General features: G+C 42.2%; 1 protein-coding gene and 1 long non-coding RNA gene across 3 annotated transcripts; one reads left to right on the top strand and one right to left on the bottom strand.

Annotated features, from left to right (window-relative positions):
* Positions 1-8,138: 8,138 nt before the first annotated feature.
* LOC143695472 (uncharacterized) lies at positions 8,139-12,846 on the bottom strand. The gene is made up of 3 exons (XR_013184686.1): positions 12,399-12,846; positions 8,462-12,010; positions 8,139-8,246 (listed from the first exon to the last, which is right to left on the bottom strand). It is a non-coding gene; the product is annotated as an uncharacterized LOC143695472 (long non-coding RNA).
* Positions 8,194-24,655, top strand: SUSD2 (sushi domain containing 2). 2 transcript variants are annotated; one of them, XM_054645740.2, is made up of 15 exons: positions 8,194-8,324; positions 9,585-9,789; positions 11,107-11,258; positions 11,755-11,922; positions 12,148-12,322; positions 13,725-13,926; positions 14,965-15,050; positions 15,268-15,536; positions 16,515-16,658; positions 17,064-17,219; positions 18,246-18,494; positions 18,804-19,076; positions 19,585-19,770; positions 23,969-24,059; positions 24,369-24,655. In XM_054645740.2, exons 1-15 carry the CDS (start codon positions 8,258-8,260, stop codon positions 24,379-24,381), a joined length of 2,436 nt encoding a protein of 811 aa, XP_054501715.2. In that variant the 5' UTR covers positions 8,194-8,257; the 3' UTR covers positions 24,382-24,655. The 2 variants fall into 2 exon arrangements, with proteins under 2 accessions (XP_054501715.2, XP_077044149.1); XM_077188034.1 differs by lacking the exon at positions 11,755-11,922.
* The last annotated feature ends 606 nt before the right edge of the window (positions 24,656-25,261 follow it).

Genomic DNA, 25,261 nt, shown 5'->3' with positions numbered 1-25,261 from the left:
AAGCTATATATGATGGATAAAGAGAAAAAACCCAAAAATCAAAATAATAGAGTTTAAATGGCAGCTAGGGGTAAGAGAGGAACAGTGGAAATATTTGTTTTAAGAAAACTTGTTGATTTTTAGGGGTATTATCCTGTGGCTCACAAGACTAAGCTTTGAGCTTGGCACAACTTGCTTTAGATTTCAGATTTTACACTGAGAATCAGATTTTTCTGTCAACAGTCTTAATTTTTTTTAACTAATATATCTTTCATTAAAAACTCCCAAGTGCTTCATCATCCTCAGGCTGTATGTTTTCTGATCTTACTCAGCCATTCTCAATTTACTGTAGCACCCATATGGGAGCTTGGGGCCTCCCTCAGCCAGATGAAACAATTCTAATTACACTGACTTGAGCCAGCAGAGGAGCTGGCTAATGCCAGCCAACATACTTAGGAGGAGAATCAACTTGAAAGGCATGTGTAACATTAATTTAGTGTGTCACAGGACATAAAATTGAGGCCATGATAAAGAAGTAACCTGCTGATACCTGTGTGAGCACAGCCTGCTGTGTAAAGCACAGAAGAGCTGTCCCCTGTGACTGTGACACAGAAAAAGCCACTGGCCAAGGGTAGGGACAGCCATAGCAAGGTGCACACTCATTCCCTGTCACAGCTGCATGTTCATTCTGGTCATCCCAGGGGAGGGAGAGCTGGCAGGAACAGGCCTTGGGAGATGGGAGGTTTAGTTTTTCTGACAGTGAGCTTCAGAGGAAGGTTTCTCACATTTAAATAGGATGCCCCAAGAGCACTTAAAGAAGTACATATAAAAAGAGAAAATATACCAGAAACAATGGAAACACAAACATTGCCAGGCACTGCAAGTCAGCTCTGTCACTGAGGATGAGAAGTGCCACCCACAGACCCACCCACATCGAGCCAACCTGCCTAATTTGATCAGAGAAATTCTTGTGGCTGGATGCCTTTAGAAGGAATAGGTCCTGGAGCAAATGATACCATTTTAACAACATAAGTGTGCTCTTATCTGAATCACAGAGGGTCTGCTGTTACACAGCAAATCAAGTGTGCCCTGTGTCATCGTTTGGCCAGCTCCCTGTGACCCAGGAGGCACAGCTGTGTGCATCACCCAGGAAATGTCCTGCCTGGTCCTGGCCAGCTCCCTGTGACCCAGGAGGCACAGCTCTCTGCATCACCCAGGAAATGTCCTGCCTGGTCCTGGCCATCTCCCTGTGACCCAGGAGGCACAGCTCTCTGCATCACCCAGGAAAGGTCCTGCCTGGTCCTGGCCAGCTCCCTGTGACCCAGCTCTCTGCATCACCCAGGAAAGGTCCTGCCTGGTCCTGGCCAGCTCCCTGTGACCCAGGAGGCACAGCTCTCTGCATCACCCAGGAAATGTCCTGCCTGGCCCTGGCCAGCTGCTTGCCATGGGCATGTGAGGGCATCACTGCAGCAGAGTTCCTGAGCATCCCAGCTGGCAGCTCCTGAGCAGCACCCCACCACAGCCCAGGTTTCAGTTTCTTTATAGCCAAACTGCTTCAGCTGCTCAGAACAGACCTGCCAGTGTTGGGCTGTTTCCATACAAATGCTCCTCACTGGGGTGCCACAGGTTACAAGTGGGAGTGAAGAACCACGGGGCTGGTGGACAAGTCTGATGGCTTATCAGATGAAAGGGGAGATGAAAAATTTCAGGAGAACATAAGTCATGAAAACACGCTTCAGATTCACAAGGAGCAATGATTTCAGGCACTGTTAAACCTATTCTGTAGCTACATAAAGTGACCAGCTTATACATTGCTGGCTTACATGCCATCTGCTTTTTTTTTTCCTTTTCATTATCCAAAAACAAAACAAACTCAAGGCCTCTTTGCTGTTTATCCTCTTATTTCATTAAAGAGTAATACACCTTATCATGTACTTGGCTGTAACAGGTTTGTATTTTCCAGAAAATTTCCAACAAAATTCCTTGGACTGATTGCAAGAACTGTTATCAATCAACTGGTTTTAAATAGTGATGCACACATAGCCTTGGTGAAGGGTTTGAGACCTATATTTCATTTATCTTGAAAAATAAATATGTTTAACAAAATTCTCTCCTTGTACCCTTAACCTCTCCCAACTGCCAGTAATGAAGACTCAAGGGCAGGAAAGGATTTATCCCTCTGCCACCTACTCCTCAAAGGTGTCAGTCAGTGAAGGTTAGGGTCAGGCTGTGGTAATAAATTGAATTTAGGCAGTTCTAATGTGGACCATATAGATTCTATCCACCTTCTACTCTCTGCCTGGAACATCCACATACTTTATTACAGCCCAGGTAGGTGTAACTCTCAAATGCCAGCCTGAGCCCAGAAGCAAAACAGGACAGAGCACTTAGTGAAGCAGGCTGCTGGGAGGTTCCTCAGCTCTTATGTGATCTCAGAAGTGACCTAAGAAGGAAGGAGCTTAAAGAGTCTGCCAAAATGGATCCTTGTAGGAAACAGCAGCTGAAGCAGACTCAAACAGTGCTTCTTTTCTCTGCTGGGTGTAATGAATAGGATAAAAAGGAAGCCAGAAAGATTTCTGACATGATTCTTTTCTCATATTAGGGTTTTTTTCTGAAGCTCCTGTCACTTTTGATAGCTTTTCAGTTGCCCAGAGTAGATGTGATTTAACTTGATGTTATAATATTAGTACTGTCTGCTGTGTAAAATGAAACACTAAAGATATCATCCAGAGAGAAGGTAATTATAGAGAGTATTTATGTTTGAAGAGTCAATCCTTAAGGTTTCAGGGCTAATTAATCCTGATAAGAAACTTCTGAGTGAGGAAACTCATGGTGGCACTAGCAGGGAGCACCAAATTTACTTGAGAGAGCAAGCAGAATTTGTCTGGCATGTTGGTATGTGAAATCCAACAAGGCTGGATGATGCCTTTCCTTCCTTTATCCCAAATTTTGAACAGGCCCAGTAACACCAGGCCAGCTTGTTGTCCTGAGCTAGCTCACACCTGGAGCTGTCTCACCATTCTGTTCCTGGGTTTACCAAGCACTGAAGCCCAGCATCTTCCCAGAAGCAGAGATCTGAAATTCAGGAATTAATTTGTTAGCAAACATCTTCATCCCCTTGGTCAGCTCAGACAAAAAGAGGTTCAGTCCCAAGGAAACTCAGGCCTCCACATGGATTTAACTTTGCTTGGAACTTTGCAGAGGAAAGCAGCTCAGAAATATCTGTGTACAGACTGACAGCTTGTGTCCCAGGCTCTGGGACAGAAATCAACAACAGAGCTCCCAGACCTCAGAGTGAAAATTCTGTTCTGCAGGGACACAGAGACCAGGCACTTCTCATCTGACACAGGAAAGGTCTGGTGATTTTTCTCAGTTTTTTGTTGTTTTGTTTTGTTTTGTTTTGTTTTGTTTTGTTTTGGGGTTTTTTTGTGGTTGGTTTGTTTGTGGGTTTTTGTTTTGGGTTTTGGTGGGGTTTTTTTTTAAGGCCATATTTCAATCACACTCAGTCATTTTCCCTCCAGTTAAAACCCAGCTGTTAATTGTAGGTGTTTCATCTTGGTGAGGCTGTGAAGCTGGAGCCAGTACAGTGGAAATCCCACACAGCACACAAAGACTCTGCTGCAGTCTGTCATTTATTGCCTGAATGGAAAGAGTAACAGCCCAACACAAATATTTGGACTTCTCTTTGTTCCTGGCAGGGCTCTAGAAGCACACACACACGATTGCCTTTGGTTTTGTGAGATGGGAGAAGCAAAAGAGAGACAGAGCTGGGCATGAGCCAAACCAGCACATGAGAGAGGCAGAGGCTGCTCCAGGGCTGTGCCCAGGTGTGCAGGGCTGGAGGACCAGCACAGGGAGTTTTATCACAGCAGGATGAGTGGATTCCTGCAGCCTTATCAGGGTGTGCATCAAGGGTGGCTCTTGATTATGGAGAACAGCACAGAGAAGAATCTCCCACGAGTAAATCCTCTGTCTGTGGGGCTGTGAGCGGAACTGAACCAAAGACCCAAAGATAGAGATCTTTTGCTCCAGGTCTGGGCAAAAATCCAGATCTGGACCTTCTTCAAAACTGCTCCAGCCTTGTTACATCCCACTTGACCAGATCAAACCTTTAACCAGATAAACAGCACCTTCAAAACAACAGCATTTTCCTGTCCTTATCTCAGAGCAAGGGCAGGACCACTGGAAAGCTCAGCAATTCTGGCTGCACAACCACACAGGTATGATGTCCCACCACTCTCACATCTGCTGCGAGTCAAATACACAGCTGTGGTGGGACCAGCTTGTCTTTGGAAGCAGTTTCAGAGTGCTCACCTCATGTTTGGTGCTCTGGAAACTCGTGCAAGGTGTTGCCCCACCCTCAGAAAGCCCAGGAGCAGGAGATCAGAGCCCTCCACCGCCCGCAGAGCAGGAGGCCATGAGCAGACCTGGTTTCACTGATAACAACAGCACAATTTACACAGCCCTGGAAAAACAAACGGTCTGTTGGTTGATATCCCTGATTCCTTGGCTCATGGCCCAAGCAGGGAAGCTTGGGAGCACTGAGGAAAGGATTCAGAAGACAGGCCTTGAGTCAAACACCCACCAGAGAAGTTTGTGACCAGGGACCTGTATTTGCTCCAGGACTGAGCTGAGGAGCTCTGGGAAGGCAGTGTCTCCCCAGCTGGCTGCTGCTCCATTTTCACTCCTGGTGCTGATTTCACCAGCAATCACAAGGGGCTGCTTGTCTCCAGTTTGGAATATGAGTCCCTAGTGACATAACTTGTAATCCATATAAAAAACAAGATTAGAATTAACTTCTAATATTTCTCTACTGTTCACCCTGCCCTAATCCAGCATGGTTTGCCAAATACTAAACAATACTAACTACTGCATCAGGCCTTTCTTCTGACATTAAAAAAATTGGAATCTGCTCTGCAATCATGGCTTCAAGAAGTAAGAAGTGAAGCAAAAAGCCCAATAGCAACACTCTCTTTGCTGCTCTGTGCATAGCAATGGGCTCAACCAGACACAGCAGCTACACAAACTGTTCTGCTGCAGTGCTGGGAACACCCTAAATATCTGTCTTCAGAAGTTCAGTGCTATGTTGGGTATTCCTGACCCATGTTAGAATTATTCCTTAACATTTACCATAGCTCTTCACATCCCTCTGTGCCAGCATGCTTCAGAGCTGGGTTCAGGCAAGGTGACTGCAGGCAGAGAACAATGCAGCACTTTCCCTCTGCAATCTTCCACTGGGGTGCAGCCCTAGAGCTCCCCTGGGCACACCTGCCTGGCCCAGCCCAAACAAAGCTGAGATAACGTGGGCAGGAGCACTCAGCCCTGCCTGGCAGTGCAGCCTGCTGGCAGCTCCCTGCTTGTTCACCCTCAGAGACACACTCAGGAAAGTGGGGAGCGGAGGGGAAGTAAAACTCAGCAATTGTTTTGCAAGGCTCAGGACAGCATTAGAGCCCTTCCCATGCTTTGGGAGCAGAGCAGCAAGGATGCTTTTCAGAGCTGGGAAAGCAGCCCCTGCAGGTGTTGGTCAAGCCCCTTTCTCTGGGCAGCCTCCTGTAGGGACCAAAGAAAACAGGAATTGCTGAAGGATCAGCACTCCCTTGGCAAGCACTTCCCAAGTCAGCCTGTACCAGTCTTCAGACACCCATGGGAGGAGAGGCATTACCTGAATGGCTTTGCCCAGGATCTGCAGAGGTGCCAGCTCACCCAGCTGCAGCCACCTCATCCTGCCCATGCCAAAGGCTCTGGTAGGACAGGGCAAAGCACAAAGCTCTGCACCAGCTCCCAGCAGGGTGGACAGCAGCAAATAAACAGACAGATGGCCTTTGGCAGCATGTTGAAAAGCATTTCAGTTTCCTAACGAGAAACAGCTCCTGCTGTGGGCACTGGAGCAGCACCGGGACCGTCCCCGCGGCACCAGGCAGTGACACCAGCTCTGCTGCACATCTCAGCAGGGCAGTGACAGATGAGTTGCTGTGACAGAGCCCAAGTTCTTCCATCACGTCACTGCTACCTTGTGTGACCCAGGGGGTAGCAATAACAGCCAGGCTCCACTCCACCATCCTGCCAGAATGAAACTATTTAGAGACGGCTTCCAAGGGCAGCCATGAGCTTGCTTCCCTGGCAGGCTCACTGGGCCAAGAGCTTTGAGAGGTAGGACCCATCTATACCCCTGAAGGAGGTGAAGGCCAGTAGGGACATGATTTCCTTCATTCCTATAAATGCAGGAGGTGCCAAATGTTTGGAATGTGCTTTGTAGAGCAGGATTAGCATGGGTCCTGCAAAGCTTTACTCGCCCGAGCACGGATTTTGCTTAGAGGGTTTCTAATCTCACCTGTTTATCCTGGGTGTGCATGATAATGAAGGTGTTCCAGAGCCAAGAGAGATGAAGGAAATGCATTCCTGATGAGCTGCTCCCTCTCTTCCAGCAGAGGACTCAACAGCCTACACAAGGCATTCTTTTTTTATGAGGGTTGGGGCTAGGCTTAGGCTTGAGAGACTCTAAGAGCCTGGAGCTCCAGGAAAGCCGTGCCAAGGCCATCCTACCATTGCTGCTGCTCCATCTTTCTGATCTGAGCCACCACCACTGGTGATGGGCTTAGTCTGAGCACAGTCTCTGGGCTGAGGTGAGACTGCTGTGAGTGTTTGAGCAATCCAGGGAACATGGAGCTGGGAATCCCAGGCAATAATAGACCAATGCCTTAGGTCTGTTCAGTTTGTGCCTGTGAGAACTGGGATTCGGGATGGAAAGGTAATGTTGGGAACAAAGTAAAACTGTAAATCTGAAAAGTAAATCTGAGTAAATGTGCTCTCTGTGCAGTGAAGGACTGAGGAGCAGCGAAGGAGCAGGGAAAGGGAATATTTATGAACTACATTAATATTTCACCCAAACTGGGGGGGAGCAGTGATGTCCATGTTGTCCTACAGAACTGGTTCAGTTATGGCTCAGAGAGAGAGAAAGGAAACTACTTTCCATTTTCTTGCCATTTTTCCCAGACAGAAGTGGGACATCATCTTGCCCTTCCTCAAAGCTCTCCAGGCACATGGGAGTAGCTCAGTGCTGGCCCAGTTCTCTGAGAGATAACAACATTTGAGAGATTTGAGATAAGTGTTACTAACAACTCTGTTGTCTCTTGATTGCAAAGATTCAGTCCTACAGACCCAGACTGATGAGACAAAAAGGGAATTTCTCCATACGGGTTTATCCAAAGAAACACTTTCAGCTCCCTTGCTTTCAGAGCCTAGCTCCAGCCTGCAGTTTCTTGTTCCTGTGCATGTGGATGGTTTGCAGTTACTGAGCACGAATATCCCTTTCAAGAGCTGCACAAGGGCTCATTTCTGCTTTGCAGTAGCGCTGTGAGTCACCAGGTGCCACCAGCGAGTCATTTCAGCCTCTGCTCATGTGCCCGCCGCTCGGATTCCACCCACAAAATTCAATATATCCGAGGATTGCTCCCAGACAAAAGCTGCCAGAACAGAGAGGACTTGGGGACCTTCACGTCCCCAGGACAGCCTGTCACCTGCACCTGAGACACTGGGGCTACGTGCTTTCCTTCCTATGGAAAGGAGCTGTCATTGCTGTCATTCTCTGCCTGGATCCCATTGCTGGAATTTCAATTCCACCTCCAAAATTGCATATATCCAAGGACTGCTCCCACACGAGAGACGTGGTGCTGGGAAACAGGCAGAAGTGCTCTGAAATGGAGGGGAACCCTCTGATTTAAGCCCTTAAAATGATGAAAAAGGGTGAGTTTCCTTCAATTTAACCCCTTAAAAAGAGGCAAAAGGAGGGGTCTGCCTTCACTTAAATCAGCCCTCATGCTGTCACATCCAGTGCAGTGAGCATGCTTCCTCTATATCTCATTATCTTCTGAACTAAACTGTGCTGTCAGCATGTATTCTTTATCATTCTTCTAAGTGATAACAGATTTCAGTTCCTCCAGCAAAATTAAACCATAGAACTTTTGCCAATGACCCCATGGCCTTGAGCTTTGAAGCAGAAATGCTTGTAAAGCAATAAACATCTACCCCCCTTTCAGAAAAACTTGACTGTTAATGTGAAGGAGTTGCAGTGACTATCTCCCCTTCAATCTTTTCCTGGATTGGACATGACCTCTGAAATGGAGCATTTCATTCAGTTTGTTTTGCTTCAGTAATTTACAACAAACCTTTGAACAGAGAGAATCTTGTTTATTTCTGGACACTCGTTTCCATTGAAGGCTTCTCCCAGACTAGCACGAAGACTGCCACAATCAGCCATCCTGAATCATCTGGACAAAATATGAAATTCATTGGCTTAGATGTTTATTTCTTCATTCTTTCCACCCTCACTGCTCTTTGGAATGCAGGTAAGTGATTTTCAAACATTTTGCTGCTTTTAACTGCAAACTTTTTTGACTTCTCTACTTCAGAATGCACACTTTGGCAAGAAATTGTTGATACCATCTATACAAGCTAAAGCAAAGGCACACGGGCCAGATTTTACCTGCATGGTTTCATTTTCAATCCCTTCCTCTGTAATTTCCAGCAGGTCAGTGGATTCTTCTGTAAGTAAACAGACAATCTGGAGAATGCAGTAAATATATTTAAAGACATAGAAAAACTTTCCAGCTTCCCATATTGAACAAGTGTTTTTACTTCCCTTCTTTGCATTTTCCTGTGCTTTTTTTCTTCACCACCCACCTTGATCCCTGCCTTTCTTTTTGCTTGTGTCCTCCCAAATATTCAATCCTTCCTTAGTTACTTTTTCATAATTGGCTCCAATTTTGCAAGATCCATGTCCAAGTTTAGAATTTCTGAGACTTACCTAGATCATCTCAGCATTGCATGGTATTCTTGACATAGTTCCCAAGCAGTGTTATCCTTGCAAGATTCCACTTCCCAAAAGGTCCTCTGTGCTCCCAGCTGTCTCTGCAGCTTGTTCATCTCAATTAACTCCCCCTTAATTGTTTGTGAAATCCAGTAATTTTTGACAGTGCTACTGTAATGTCTGTCTCCTTCTCACTGTTTTATTTGTTGAGTAGTTTCCCATGTGATGTCCAGTAATTACTGACAGTCTGTAAGCCAAGAGCCTCCTCACCTGTCTGTGTACCCAGAGCTGCTAACACCTGCCTTGTTAAGGCCAGACTCAAATGAAATGCACAAAACAAAGACATTTCAGTAGTTCTTAATAAACTTGTGTTGGAGCCCATTTTTGTTGCTGATGTGAACTTTCCAAGAGCACTGGCTTTCTGTTCTTAATGATTCCCGTGTAAGGTTGATGGCGGGGTTCTGGTACATTTAAGACTTATCCTCAAAAATAAATGTAATTAGTGACACTCACTGAGGGGCTGCTCTGGAGATTTATCTGTCTATTACATGTAAAAATACCTCTGGAATTAATGAAATTATGTACTATCTGGGAGGTAAATAAGTGTATTTTGCTATTCAAAATGGAGCAACCTTAATATGCAGGTGATTATAACCTTCACCTAAATACATTCCTAAACTAACGTAACCAGCCTATTTTATTTACTTACAGCAGTCCTTTGGATGATGTACTTGTGCTTCAGAGAACATCTAGAAGAGTTCAATAACATTCCTGACTCTTTTTTTCTTCCTTTAACAAGGAGCTGAAGACTCTTGTGCACAGAGATGTGGGGAGCTGCTTGGTACCTGTTCTTGCCAGGTGACATGCCAGTCCTTGGGGACATGCTGTCCTGATTATAAAGAATTTTGTCTTCAAATTTCTCCATACTCAGGATCTCTTATGGGAGGCAAAGACTTTTTGATTAACAACACAGCTTTTGATCTCTCTTCTAAGCTAAAATGCAGGTGGGCCATGATTTTATATTCCTCTGCCAAAGGGAGGCAAAACTTTGAAATCTCACTCTCCAGCAATAGGCAATTACCACCAGTCCATACAGGAGTGAAAACGTTGTAAAGTTGTTAGAATCCTGAAATGTGCAAAAGTTCTGCTCAATCTCACCCTCAAGGATACCTGTTGACTGTGTTTCCACACAGGATTGTTTCTTTTAGGTGGAGTTATTGTGTGGTACAATCATACCCCTGCTCATTGCTCCCTTAACATATTATAACAGTGACTTTTTGAAAAGAGTTTCCCTTCAGGGCTCTTGATTGTCAATATTTTTCTAGCATTTCCCTTTGTGGGAAAGAAGTATTTATTTCTTAATCTGAACGAGAAAACAGCAAGACAGAAATGTAGGTAGGACACCTGATGTTTTTCCTGTAAGAGAAAGCTGTGGATCCCAAATGTGTATCACACTTAGGTGCACACGGCACGTGCAATACACACAGTACACTGAATTTTGATGACCCAGATGTGGTGCTATTATTTCCACAGAAGGTTCTGAGTGAGATTTTGGAGTCCTTCCCATCTGGGTAGCAGTACCTGAAAAGGTTTTCAATTCTTTATTTGGAAAACCTTTGACCAAGGCATTCATTCTGTAGAACATAACTGTGTACTTCGAAGCAGAGAGTTAGATAATTATAGCCAAGGCAAATTCCAGTGCAGAAAAGCAAAGGTCCTATTTCCTGGCAGGCCCCAGCTCCCTGTGATACTTGGAATAGATATTCAGTCCCCATATCAATTTTGAATAGTCACAGGTGGGGTTAATCCCCAGGACTCTGGGCAAGAGCCCTAACTGGATTCAAATGGTTAAATAACAAGCAGTGCCTTCTGAGTTAACCTTTGCAACAGAAATTCTTCAACAGCATGAAATTCCTTTCATTGCCCTCACAGGACTTACCAGGGGGAAAAAAACCCAAATCAACAAATCAGAAATTTGCAATAACTGCATCACGGTCATTGCTAGCCACCCTGTAATCTTACTAATGCTAAAACGTTATTTTCCTCTTCCTGTTGCCCCTTTGTTGTTAATTTATTATATCTCTCTCCCCTAGAAATTAAATAGTAAATTGAAGGTTTGTGGATTGCTGTATATTTGTGCAATTCACAGCAGAATTCACATTGATGTAATGGCAGATTTTTCCAGTTTATATTCCCTGCTACAAGCAAAACAGCCCCAGACTTGAAATGATCCACATATGACACAAGGTTGCTTGTTGAAGAATATTCAGAATTTTCCTTCTATCTATGGTGACACTAAAAAGTATTTTCAACATCTACAGGTTCAAGCAGCAAATCACAACCAGTGGCTATATTGACAAGGATGGAAAAGCCCACTGCATCTCCCCACTGCTTTATGAGACTGGTTTCATCCCTTTTGAAGTTTCTACAGATGCTGGATCAACGTTTCCCTACTCTGGAACTTGGTTATCAGGTTACTTATATCTACAGCATCCCTCTTCTTGCTATATTTTTCCTCCATGCATGCAAGATTATAGAAGTCTTTTCTTTTTCATCACTTTTATTCTTCCTTAACAGGCCTCAGAAAAGAAAGTCTCACTGGCTTCATGTTAATTCATCTTTTGAGAGATGAACTTTCACAGCAATTGAGTAGCAGCAGCAGCATTAACTGATAAAAAGTCCTGCTTAAAAATGAGGTTGACCAAAACTGTTCCCATTTCTTCCCTACTTCTACCCCTTTTTGCCCCCTCTTCAAATAATTGCATTGTGGTGTTGTAATCTAAGGACTGCAAGTATTAGTAAGGGTTGCATTCTCAGCTTCAGCTTATTATTTTCATGTCATGCATCCTGTGCTGTGTAAAACATACCCAGGGGAAATCCTGCTAAACCTTAAATAATAGAGTAGCACTTTTTCAGAACTACGCCAAACCAAAATGTCATTAGCCCTCCTTTTCTGCTCTGCAATGCAGTACATCACAGCAAAGTTTCAGATGGAGAAAAATGCACTTTGGTAAATGAGACAAAATGGCAATACTATGGCACCCCCAACACTGCTGGAAACTTAACTCTTACCTGGACACACCAGACACTTGCAGCAACCCACGTCAACATAGAAGTCTGGGGATACCAGGAAACAGGTAAAGTGACCCTTTTCCTACAAGCATTTATCACACACATAACTCTTGTGCAGAGCTCTGCACAGCTTGTGATCACTTTCACTGAGATCTGCAAGTATAAATAACTGATTACAATAATGTCAGCTTTTCCTCTTCATTTCCATATGGGAGGAAACCTCTAATTTCAATCTTGTGGCTATTGCTCTTTTCCAGCATCCAAAACCCTTCTCCTCCTCTATCTGACAGGTGACAGCTATTCCGAAAACTGGATGGCTGAATGGAAATACCTTTATACTTTGGCAAGAGAAACCCCCAACACAGGGAAGTACTCTTTCATTCCTGTACCTGCTGAGGGAAATTACAGTACATGGGACTATGGAATTTTGAGAATTATACCCAGCAACTATTTTGATGGGCAGAGGCAAGTGAATAATAATAATAATAATAATAATAATAATAATAATAATAATAATAATAATAATAATAATAATAGCTACCTTATAAGCTGTTGTCTCCTTTGGCATTCAAAACTGAGACTCAGGCTCCATTTCCTGGGAAAAAAAATGGGGAGAAAACTGGAAGGTCAAAAGTGAGAAAAACTCATAGGTCAACATAAAGACAGTTTACTAAGTAAAGAGGAGCATGGAGGAAGAATCATGAAGTCTCCCATGAGCAGACTGATGCACAGGTAGTCACCAGTAAGGGCTGCTTTGGAAAAACACCCCTGCAGTTTTATGGATGGGCATGCTGGTCTAGGGCATGGAATATCCCTTTGGTCAGTTTGGGTTGGCTGTCACAGCTGTGCTCCCTCCTGGCCTTCTCCCTGGGGCCAGCACGAGACACAGAGAAGACCTTGACACTGTGCCAGCAGGAGATAAACACTGGTGTGTTATCAGCACTGTCTTGGTCACAGATGTAAAATGTGGCTGCTATGAAGAAAATTACTCCAGCCAAACCCATGCTCTCAGCAGAGTAGGATCTGCTGATTCTTTTGTTTTGTCACAACTGTGGAGAAGTCCCTAATTGTGGAACTCAATCACTGCAGCCACAGGCCTTCCTCTTCTAGTTTGTATGCAGGTTTTTGCATTCCTTCAAATTTTATAGCCATTTTCTTTTATTTCATTGCATATTTCCCCATGATTTTTGGTGAACTACCTGTGTAAGTGCTCCATGGATATTCTTTCATAATTCTTCCATATCTGCAGGTGTGATGTAGATGGTGTAGACTGTGAGTATATAAATGCCACCTCTTCAGTGTTACAACATATTGCTAATATGTCAGAACCTTTTTGAACATAGAAGGATTACCTTTTCCCCTTCTAGAGGGCTTTTTATTACACTTTGTGTAAGATATTTTTTTCATGGGGGAAAAGCAGAGTGGCTTTGGAACATTTCAAGGATTCTAAATTGTTTCTGTAGCCATTAGTCCTGATATTACTGGGGTGCAGTTGTTATGTTTTGTAAAGAATCCAGATATTCTTCATTCTGGCCTAAATGAAATTGCAATGTCAAAAGGCATGAATACAAAACCTTTCTCTAAAAGGATCTATGTAAGCCAGAATTATGATTACTAAAATGTATTCTGATTATTGCATACTTGCTGCATGCTGTCCTGCCACCTCCTGAATTTGGAAAATTTTGATGTGCCATAACTTTTTGAAGGAAAAAGAAAGCAGTGGGCTTTGCAATGAAATAACTTGGAAGTCAAAAGATGCTTTTTAATTATAATTAACAATAGAGCCACAGTGCTACTGTTCAAGTAGTGCTTGTTCAGCTATCAGATCTATTTTTTGTTTCTCTTTTTTTTCTTTTTTTTTTACCAGCAATATTCCATCAATCTGGAGCCCAGACCATGCATTGGCTTGGCACCTTGAGAAAGACTTCAGAAATGACCCAAATGCATGGGCAACTGCAAAATGTATGGAATGGGACAGAAAGGAAGAATTGCTTCCAAACTTCATGGAAGAAATTATAGACTGCCCTTGCACCTTGGCACAGGCAAGAGCTGACACTGGCAGGTTCCATGTAAGTTATTAACTGATCCCTCTGGCTTATTACAATTCCAGGTGGAAGCTTAAGGAGTGCCAAACTCCACACACACCCCTGTTCCCTTCTCTAAACATCATTACAAGGAAATTAGGTTACATTTAGATTTGCCCAAGTAGCATACCAAATGGCAGAGGTAAATACAGCTTATCTAGGCAGTATGAATTCAAGTGCCTTTAGAATAGGAGATGGAAATTACATTCAAACAGGGAATTAAAGCAGTAGTTCCAATGGCAAACTGAAAACACTCTGTGGAGCTGGGAGCAGGTATGGCTTCTTCAAGATCCTACAAGAGGACAGTCTGTGTTTGAAGGTGATATCCCGTGCTGTGGCAAACTATTTCTGCCTAGTTTTTCATACTTTGCTGCAAACCCTTCTGCCATGTACATCAGAGCTCAATCCCAGAGCTGTAATCCATTATTTCCTTTGAACTGTTTCCTTCCTCCTTCGCTTCACTGCTATCAAGGAACTGACAAAAGCTAAGAAATCAATTGCCATTCAGTCTACACTTTCACTTACACTGCTGATCTGAGGACCAGATGAGAGTGACTTCCTCTCCTATTTATGATACCAAAATGGTGGCATGTGTTTACGCATTTAAAAAAAAAAAAGTTTAGATAAAAATTGTTACTAGTCTGGTTATGAAGCTCCAAACATGATGTGTAAAAGCTTGTGAAGATAAAGAATAGATCTACTGCCTCTATCTAAGAACACAGGATAAACATTTACTCTGTGTCTGTGTTTGTTGTACACTTACAGTTGAATCCCCATCTGGCTGCCTTTGTTCTTCAAGGTCTGTTGTAACAGACTGCAAAATGTTCAGGTCAGACATGTGCTCCAGACACTTGAGTATTAAATTCACCATTTTTCCTATCATTCCATGCTGTTCAACACAACCGTAACCAGTTCATGTCAACTTTACACACATGTCAGATACAAAAGGTGGGAACAGAATGTAAGAACAGAAAGGACAACGAGGCAAGAACCCCATTAAGTGTGAACATTGATCTTTTTCAGACAGATTATGGCTGTGACATTGAAAAGGGGAGCGTGTGTACTTATCATCCTGGTGCTGTGCATTGTGTAAGAGCCATTCAAGCCAGGTAAAGAACATTTTTTAAACTGCATTTTTTTGAGTAATCCTTTCACCTCAGAGACAGCAGGATCACAGAAGTCAGGGGTGAAATCTAACTGGACATCAGATAAAGCTTGGCAAACAAAATATTTAGCTGTATCCATAAAAAGTCACTAAGCAACCCCTAAATAGAAACGGACCCCACAGAGCTAAATGATGATTTTCTTGCTGCTTTTCTCAATCAGTCCCCAGTATGGGGCTGGACAGCAGTGCTGCTATGACTCCACGGGAACCCAAATCCTCACACGTGACTCCACCGGAGGCAGCACACCTGATCGAGGACATGACTGGGGTTCTCCACCTTTCTTGAAGCCTCCCCGGATACCTGGCTTTTCCCATTGGCTTTATGATGTTATCAGCTTCTATTACTGCTGCCTGTGGTCTGACAATTGTGACTTCTATATGAAAAGGCGGCCCTCTAGTGACTGCAGGACGTACCGCCCGCCCCGAGCTGGTAAGGGCTCCAGAATTTCCTTATGGAGTGTAGATTTTTCATAGTGTTGGCTTTTAGAATATTTCAATATGTGCATACATATACGAGTTGACAATGGTGAGGGTACAATGTCCTGTGGAAAAGTTCCATGGAAGGTTTATCTTGATCTATCACTTACAAAATCTGTATGTGTTTTTTAATTGTGCTGCAAGATTTTCTGCTGTTGAGCATCTCTCTCATGCCTGGAACCTAAATAGCCAAAGCATAATAGTCAATGCTCACGACTTTATATCATCAGTGTGGACTTCTTCAGAAAAAAAGGTGTTTAGAGATGGTCAATGACAGGTAGGAAGCAGCTAGAAAAGCTGTCATGATGAGAAATATTCATATCAAATAAGAAAGTTTTACAATTTACAATGTGTCTGGTTTTCTCCCACTTGCTTTCATCTCAGTCTTCAAAGTCTTGCCATACCTCTGTTGCTACCACATTTTGCCTTCTATGCTGCTGAGATGCTGAGGTGTCCAGCAGGACTTGGCCTCCCATAAAGAAGTGCAAAGAGGCAGCAGTTTGCATCAGGAAAAAAGGAGAAAACTGTAGAGGGCATAGTATTAGGTAGTTAGGGGTCATGAATGAGTGGTCTGGCTGCTTAAAGAAGCCCCATCAAAAGTATTGGCAGAAGCAGAGTTTGAATTTGTGAAAATACAACTTTACAATTTGATGGCAAGGTGCATTGTATTAGTTACCATACAGATTAAAGCATACAAAAGAAGATAAATAATTGGGAACTTGGAGAAATTTACATGGAAGTTGGAAATGCAAAAGGGGATAAGGGTACAAAGGATATGGATGCAGAGATAAAGCAATAGCTCTGTATTCATGTCCAAATCTCCCCATATATTGCATGTGACAGAGACTTCTCTTTCCTTTCTCATGAACTTGAGGAGTAACAGGTTGTGATTTTTGCTTGATCTTAATTCTCTTTTTGTTTTTAAAAATAGCATCTGCTTTTGGAGATCCTCATTTCTTTACATTTGATGGTCTGAACTTCACCTTCAATGGCCTAGGAGAATACACATTGGTAGAGTCTAATCTCACATCCTTGAGAGTGCAAGGGAGGACACAGCAGGCACACTTTTCCAATGGTGAGTTGGTAAGAGAGGAAGCAGAGCTCTGCAAATCGCAGAACTTCTGAGATTTGCAGAACTGAGATTTGATATTTGCTTGATTTGCACTTAGCAGCAATCCTCCTGTCATCTCTAGTCTTCTTTTTTTGGCCATTTGTGAGCAATCTCCATTCTGAAGATAATCAGAAAGCAGACAACATCTTCAGGAAAAGCTTCCCAATCAAAGTTTAATTGCTAGGTTTTTTTATTGGGTGTGAGTAATGGAAGTGTAAAGTTTTCTACTGTGTTTAAGAACTCCAAAAAAATTCTTATTTCTCTCCATGCCCATTCTCATCAATAAGGAAACAGAAGGCCAGTTCTAGAAATCAGTCAATGCCAGCTGATGCATTTTGATAGCATTGTTGGTTTTTTTTCATTTGGAAGGAACTGGGGCTCGGGGCACAGGCCTGTGTGCAGTGGCCATGCAGGAGAACAACTCTGATGTGATTGAAGTGCGCTACTCTGAGGATTTGCGTCTGGAGGTCCTCCTGAACCAGAGGGTTCTCAGCTTCTCTGAACAAACTTGGATGGACTTGAAAGGTTAGTTACACATATCAGCCTTGCAAGCAATTCCATTCTGATGGAGTCCATTGATAGTTAAAGGTGTCTCTAGGTGTATGCATTTCAACTCTTTTTTCAGCATCCTTTTGTCAAGTGTTCTAACAGGTGGCTTCAGTGTCCATGGTTTCCATGTCCTCTTTCACTTGTTTGTAGAGCAGTGGTTTTCCTCCTCATCCTGTGGACAGTGAATGGAATTAAAAATTCTGTCCTCTGCATTCTGCTTTGAACTTACTGCATCTAATACAATGAAGCCAACCAAATAAAACAGAATATAGTGAAATGTAACTAAAATATATACTAAAATATAACTCAATTTCATATTTACCTATTGGGAGCTCTCTCAATTGGTCAGATATTATTCCTCTATTCTTCTGCCAAAAAGACTATCAAAAGTTGACTTTCTGTCCAACAGGGCTGTGATCATTTGATTAGTCTTAATGATAATTTGACAAATACTCATGATACATCACTTAAATTTTAACAGTAATCTCCCTATTCAGCAGAGGAACATTCTGTGGCTAGCAATTCATATTCCTCACATGGCTGAAGAGCAGGTGGAGGGCTACAATGCCAGGGAGCTGCAGAAGCAGAGATGCAGGGAGGAAAACAAAATGAAAGGGGGCCATCGAGGGGGCCTGGAGAAGAAGCCATATTAGGGAGGTGTTGACAAGACAAGGGAGAAGGAGAGGAAAACTGTGACCACTGAGAGCAGTGCTTCCATCCATGTCTGATGTGGACATCTCATATCTTAGCTCCTGAGACACTGGCAGGAGGCATCTTTTATCAACAGTGGACCTCTCTTTTCTGCCACTCTCTAGTAGCCATCTTGTCACAATTGTAGTGTGAAGGTGTGGCTTCCCTTTAAATGCTTCTCAGAGTGCAGCTCAGAGTGGAAGGGAGGAAAAGCTGTATGAAAAATGGCTAAAACTGATGATTTAAACTGATGCTAAAACACAACAATTTTTTTCACGATGGATAATTCGCTATTTTTTCTCATGATTATAGGTCTCTTCCTCTATTCTACACCTGATCAGAACATCACAGTGATGTTCTCCTCTGGGTCAGGAGTGGAAATAAGGGGAAATGGAGGATTTCTGACCCTGACAGTTCTGCTCCCAGAGAAGTTTATGAATCACACATGGGGTCTCTTTGGAGTAATGAATGGCAATCCAGAGGATGACTACACCTTCAAGAATAAAACCACCATGTCAGTTCATGCAAGTCCCCAGCAGGTGTTTGAGTTTGGAGCTAGCTGTAAGTAATTTTTATGGTTTATTATTACATTTTCTTTACAAATTTAAGACAGCTTATGATTTAAGGACTAGGAAATTAAGTCTGTGCCAAGCAACCAGTATGGGGGGAAGAAAAGGAGTAAGAGAAATATGCCCTCCTCTACCCATCTGGGGAGTGAAAACAGAACCATGATGGAATGTTCAGCACTTTGTACCTATATCTCTTCCAGCTCCAGCCACATCTCTGTAGATAAACACTTGGATTAATAGCAGAAGGTGGTTTATGTTGGCAATGTTACATGTGGATCTCTCTGTCTCTCTCTCTCCCAAGGGGCAATTGAAAATGGAACTTCTCTCTTTACTTATGACACAGAGTTCTTACTGGACAGTTTCTTTTATGGGGACAAGCACAATGCCTCCTTTCTGCCCGTGTTCTCCCCTCATGAAGACCCTGCTGATCCCCTGCTAGAAGAGATGGTCTCACGCTGTGGCTCTGACCCATTCTGCAGATTTGATGTCCTGACAACAAGAAACCTTCAAGTGGGAAGTTCCACAAGACTTTCCCATCAGAATCACAAGCTGTTGGTAGAACACCTAGAGCCAGGTGATATAACATTCCACAAAACATCATTATAGACTAACAGGATATTCTGAGTTGGAAGGGACCCACTGGGATCATCAAGTCCAATCCTTAAGTGAAAGGCCCATAGGGAGCATCACTATAGATATTTCTACAGGGCATCTAAAGAGTTAACACTGTTTGAGGAGGCTTTGCTTAACTGTAGGTTCATGCATCTATAAATAATCTGATTTTGGGGAATCATCTTTGTACCAGGAAATCTCTGTACTGATAGAATACTTAGGCAAACTCAAAATAAATTTCTTTCCATTTCTTCCACTATAACACCACAGCACAGAAAGTTTATCTTCATTTTATACGCATTAAGCTGTCTTCCTTGGACTTCAAAATAAATTTTAAAAGTAGCAGGAAGTATTGTCTCTCAGCCTAAAAATCTTTGTTTTTCCATGAGTTGCCACTAAAATGCTGTTTGTAATGGAGATTTTCTGGTCTAAGTCCTAAATACTCTAACCAGATATGTTTCTTTTATTAGTGATCTCTTGTGGCTGGCTGGATCATCCAACCAATGGAAGAAAGAATAGTACTAACTACCTGCTGGGCTCAACCATCAATTTCACCTGCAGTGAGGGCTATGAACTCACAGGAGGGTCACAGGAAAGAACTTGCCAAGTGTCAGGAGCCTGGTCAGGGGACACACCCCAGTGCAGCCAAGTAACAGGTCTGTTGCCTTTTAGATATCACATATTGTCACTAAAAAATTGTTATCAAGAACAAGGCCATCTCAGTATACCATGATGGCCCTTGACAAAAGCAACTTCTCTTACTTGGTAAAACATTGGACATGAGATGCCTGAATTACTAGAAAGACTATTATTCAAATCTAAATAACAGGTGACTTATGCTGGTTTTGTGTGTTTTGGTGGAGGTATTTTTGTTTTACCAATGGGTACAGGTACCTGAAGGGTGGGTGAAAAGAGGATGGAGCCAGGATTTTTTCAGTAGTGCCCAGGGACAAGACCAGAGGCCACAGGCATGCTCTGAAACATAGAAGCTTCCCTCTGAACATCAGAAACCCCCTTTTTACTGTGGTTATGACTGAGCACTGGCACAGCTTGCCCAGAGAAGTTTGAATATCTCCCTCCCTGGAGATATTCAAAAGTTGTCAGGTCATGGTCCTGAGCAACTCACTCTGGGTGGTCCTGCTTGAACAGGGGAGTTGGACAAAATTACCTCTAGAGGTCCCATCCCACCTCAACTGTTCTGTGATTCTGTGATTGGAGAGCAGACACAGCCCACACTTGCTGAACCCTTCCATTCTTTTTTTTCTAAAATATTATCTTATCTCAAAAGATAATTCTATTATTCTATAGCAGTAAAAGTATTGTGAATGATGCAATAGTATTTAGTATAAATAACACAGATTTATTCTCCCTCTTGTGTCACTACTAATAGATTATCAGTTAGCCTGGGATTGCTGGATTTTAGTAGCATAGGCTGTCTCTATGATTTACAGAAAATGGCCCAAAATTTTCTTTTTATTCATTCACCACATACACTCCAAATGTCCTCAAGATGGCAATATTTCAAAGCACCAGGGTGGTGCAAGGCCAGATGGCATGTTGAAGCACTTTCAATGCTGAGTTAATAGCTCCCAAAAGCACTCATCAAATAATTCATACTAACAGATTCTCCATTCTAAGACCCTTCCAAAGAAATGTGGGAAGTGCACTTCACATCAGCAACGAATTCCTGACATGCTGGCACATTTCATCAGCCTCTGCTGCCTGTACCAATTGCTTGTACATTTCCAGTGCAGTTCTGAACTTAGTAATATTTGTAAGATGAACTGCAGTGAGCCTGGGCAGCAGAAAAATTCACAAAGGCTAGATCTTAAATAGGCAATGGCAAAACTTTCTGCCAAGCTGAAAGCTAAGAATATTTTTCCACTGCTGCCATCAACCACATACATACTGGATAAGAGCCAGTCAGTCTCAATAAGCAAAACAGATGCTGACATTTACACTAGCAAAAGGGGGACAGAAAGGCAGCCCTGTGAGATCAGAGGAAAGGAGCTGGAAGATATACAGTGACTGATTGCATTCAGAATGATGGAGATGTGACACAGCTTTGTGGATAAGCAAACAAAACCCACAGTGTTTTCCAATGCTTTCCTGGAAGGTGACAAAGAAAAACAAGGTGTGAAAGAATTTTATTGATCTGATTGCAACAAAGATCTTCCTTAGTATCTGATATTTTTTGTTCTAGTTAATATGCAATGTGAAAATTGATGGTTTTTATTAGCTGCAGGAAGTTGGAGTATGGCAATGCTGTCCACAGCAGCAGGATGCTGACAACACCAACAACTGAACAACACAATATAAAATACAAATTTCTCTATTCTTTTTTCCTTACTGCTATGCCCTACTAGTGGCATTTATAGCTAGCCTTGTTTCTCCTTCTTCCATAAGGAGCTCTGCTGGATGTCAGTGTTTGTCAGAGAAGGCTATTTTATTGACAGGCCCAGGTCTCTACAGAGAAGAGAGGCAATACAGTTCAAAGTTCCTTTCACTAATAGCTAAACTTCTCATATTTTTAAAGCATGGACAGCTAGCACTTGTTTTTCACTAAAGAAACTTCTGCCCATGGTCCAAGACACAGCTGAAATCCAGTGCCAGTTTTCCTTGTCTTACTTCTCTATTTGGCTATTTTCTCTATTCTCCATCCCCCAAGCCTCCTTCTCTTCTCCAGAACAGAAAAGGTCCTTGTGTTGTCAAAATCTGTTGTTCCTGAGGTCAGTTTTCTTTATTGTTTTCCTCCTTACACAGCAGCATGCTGCTGTTTCACCAACATCCATTTTATCAAGTCCTGTGACAAAGACCTTCTTGACACCAGGAAAATGGTGACAAAATTAATGGACAGCCCTTCCCAATTTCTGGGTGCCTGAATGGGTGATCACTGACCTAGCCACTGTGATCAGCAGTCACTTTTTTACTTTGAAAGTGAACTATTAAACACACACTTTCTGAAGTTATTTCTTTCAGGCTGCTCAGGAGCACAGGGCCCAGCCCTCTGTTATTCTAAGCCTACAGGTGTATTTCTTTACAGTGCTGTGCTCATGATGCTGCAGTTGTGTAGCACATCAGATTCAAGCTCTGTCTTGCAAATCATCAAGGTTTTTTTAGTCGCTATATGCCTTTTCAAAAGAGAATATTTAAAATAAAGATATGGGAACCAGGGAAATTGGATAGGAAGAGGTGGAAACAAGAAAATGTAATGCCAGTTATTTTACAAAATCCGTTTCGGTATTTTGAAACTTCAAATACAAATTATGTTGTTGGGCATGCATATTGTTGTTTTTGAGTTTTGCTTCCTTGGACTAAAGTTTCCATGGAAATCCTCTGCTAATAATTATTTTGCTATGCTTCTAATTACAATCCCACTGCAAGTCTTGCCAGTACCACAGCAAGCTCTCTTCACAGAATATCACAAAGAGGAAGAACAAAGAAGCCATCCAGCAAAAGCAAAAAGGAGATTCTAGTAAAATGAGATGTAATATCCAGCTAAAAATCATAAGATAGTGGCAACATATGTACATAGAGTCTTTTTGAGACAGACAATATGGTGATATCAAGGGCAATCTAGTTTTGTTTGTCTTTTGGGTTACATTCTCCTTTCCCCCCCTCCTCCTCTATTCACTTTTAGGTTTCCTTTTCCAATCTCAGGCTCTGTGTAAATGCTGTTCATTTTGAAAAGCTGTCAGAAATCTCATTAGTCTTCTATGCTTTTTCTAAACACAAAGATTTCACAACAGAGGCAAATCACTACTGGACTAACTACTTTAGCCAGTGGTGAGTTCTCATCACTTGGCAGAGACTGGGTGCCTCCCTGTGAGGGATGTGTAAGACAAACATTAAGCCTTGTTAAGAATTTGCTGGATGATGGATCAATGCTTGTGAAACAGTTTATGTACCCCATTTCTTTCCTTAAACTTCACTATAAACCAAATCAGCAGCTGAGTAATCTGTTCTAGGATCATAGAAGTGTCTGTTCTGTCACTCTGCCATCACTGTGTGCTAGGCTGTGGGTTGGGCAGGTGTGACAAAGTGATGGAAGGAAGGAAGGGCTGACAAAAATGCAGCCCTGATGTATTAAGGCTCAGATACAAAATGCAGGAATCATTGTTTCTCCCAGACAGTTCATTCCACATGCTGCATCTCCTAACTTTTACAAATATTCTTATATGGTAATCTAATCTGCCACTGCTTAGTAGAATAAGAAAACAAAATGATAATTTTTATTCAAAATTTGTTTTATAATCTGGTTTGTTTCTCTCTTTCAGGTGTCCTTGTTAGGCAGTCACAGAATCAAGTTGACACTTTTTGTGTTTTAGTGTGTTCAAACTCTCTGATGCAGTTCAGTGTACCCACATCAGAGCAGTCACTTCTCTTTTATGTAGATTATTAAGCAGCAAAGGTAGTTTCAAAATTTAATGCCAAAATTTAAAGTAATCAAACCATATGGAATAAGGATTGAAAACCATTTCAGTTCTTGGGATTGACAGTTCCACATCAATATTGCACATTCAAAATGTTGACTACAAATTAACCACTAGCCACCCTTTGTGTTACAAAGCTTTTGCAGCCACCTGCCCTAACAGTTAAATGTAGGAACTCTGTGAGTTCCTAATCCTTACCAGTTTCAGGGAATCTGAAAGGGTAAAGGGTTGGAAGGGACCTCTGGACATCATTCAATCCAATCTCACTGCCAAGGGAGGCAGCTCCACAAATAAAGAGAACAGAAAAATTAACACTATATGTACAGTTTCAAAAATTGTCATGCAATTGCATTCAAACAGATATGAAAATATGTATATCAAAGTCTTCAAGGTTTTTTTGTGGTTGGTCTCTGTTTTTCAGCTATCAAACAAGTAATTGTTATTGGCAGTGTATTTGGATTAGTTGGCCTTGCGGTCCTGGGACGTCTGGGTTATTTATGCAGAAAGGAGAGGTAAGCCTTGACTGAACTGAAAACACAAATGAACCTCTTAAAGAAATAGCAACTGCTATGACTTTTTAAATAATAATTTAGTGATGACCACTGGCAACAAACTGCTAGTGTGCTACAGGTTAAAAAAAAGTGCAACTGATGTATAAATACTGAACTGTATGTGAAACTAGTGGAGAAAGAGGGCAGCATAGTGAATGAAAAGGGTTTTGCCAGGAATACTGGTGGATTGAGTGATGGTTAATGGAGATATGGTTAATTTCTGAACTTTGTTACCAACTGTTACAAATTTTTAATCCTTCTCTGTTCCAGTGTTCACAAGTAATAGAATGGCAGATAAAATGGAATCGAAATTGAGTGAACGGAAACAACATGGGGTTCCAGCCCTTGGAAAGAAGACTGTATGTGTGAGGAAGAACTAAATACTTCTGAACCTGTCACAAAAAAGAAAAAAAAAGCACAGTGCCAAGCTAACAGAACACTGATATTGTTTTTCAGTATTTCATCACTCAAAAATGCTACATTCACAATGAATTCAGCTCAAAGAAATAAGAATGCGGCATATTATGCCGTGATATTAAAATTTATGTGTAAAGCCATGCTACTGTATGAAGACCGTTTTTTGCTTTCTATATGTGTCACAAAGGCCAAAAGAAATGTTAGCATATTTTCCCCCTCAAAATCAACCTTACAGCTTTATATGGCAGGAGGTTTCTGTATGCTAAAAGTGAGATGCATCCACACTGTGTATTGATACAATAGTTAAGGCCTACGAACTGTATTTTGATTGTTCCCCTTCAGAATGACAAATTGTTCTCTGCCTGTATGGGTTGCTATTTGATTACACAGCAGTGTTGTTAAGGGGGTACAAGGATGTACCTTGCACAAAAGATGTTTGCCCTATTTCTGTTCCTGACAAAGCAACTTTTTAAATGCTTTTTTAACTGTTAGCGTGGGGGGTTTTTTTGTGTGGTTGGTTCTTAGCAAAGCTGTTCTACCATTACTAAAATGTCTCACAGGCCAAGTAAGGACTTTGTAAAAGTTTAGACGATTGCTTGGCATTACCACTCTGACACTTTGTCCTTTGGGATCATCAGGTAGATGAAAACAAACAAACAAAAACTCAAACCAAACAAACAGGTACAAACTGGGTACAAATCCAAACCCTCTCTTTCTGCACGTGCATTTTCAGAAAGCAACGATGC

This window comes from Agelaius phoeniceus, chromosome 18 (genome assembly GCF_051311805.1).
Source record: "Agelaius phoeniceus isolate bAgePho1 chromosome 18, bAgePho1.hap1, whole genome shotgun sequence".
NCBI lineage: Eukaryota > Metazoa > Chordata > Aves > Passeriformes > Icteridae > Agelaius > Agelaius phoeniceus.
This window is presented reverse-complemented; position numbering and strand designations above follow the sequence as displayed.

Excerpts from the sequence above, each read along its gene's own strand:
- SUSD2 (XM_054645740.2), top strand. The coding sequence starts at position 8,258 with ATGAAATTCATTGGCTTAGATGTTTATTTCTTCATTCTTTCCACCCTC. Across the intron at positions 11,259-11,754 it reads CTCTGGAACTTGGTTATCAG|TACATCACAGCAAAGTTTCA; the intron begins GTTACTTATATC and ends TCTGCAATGCAG. Across the intron at positions 11,923-12,147 it reads CTGGGGATACCAGGAAACAG|GTGACAGCTATTCCGAAAAC; the intron begins GTAAAGTGACCC and ends TCTATCTGACAG.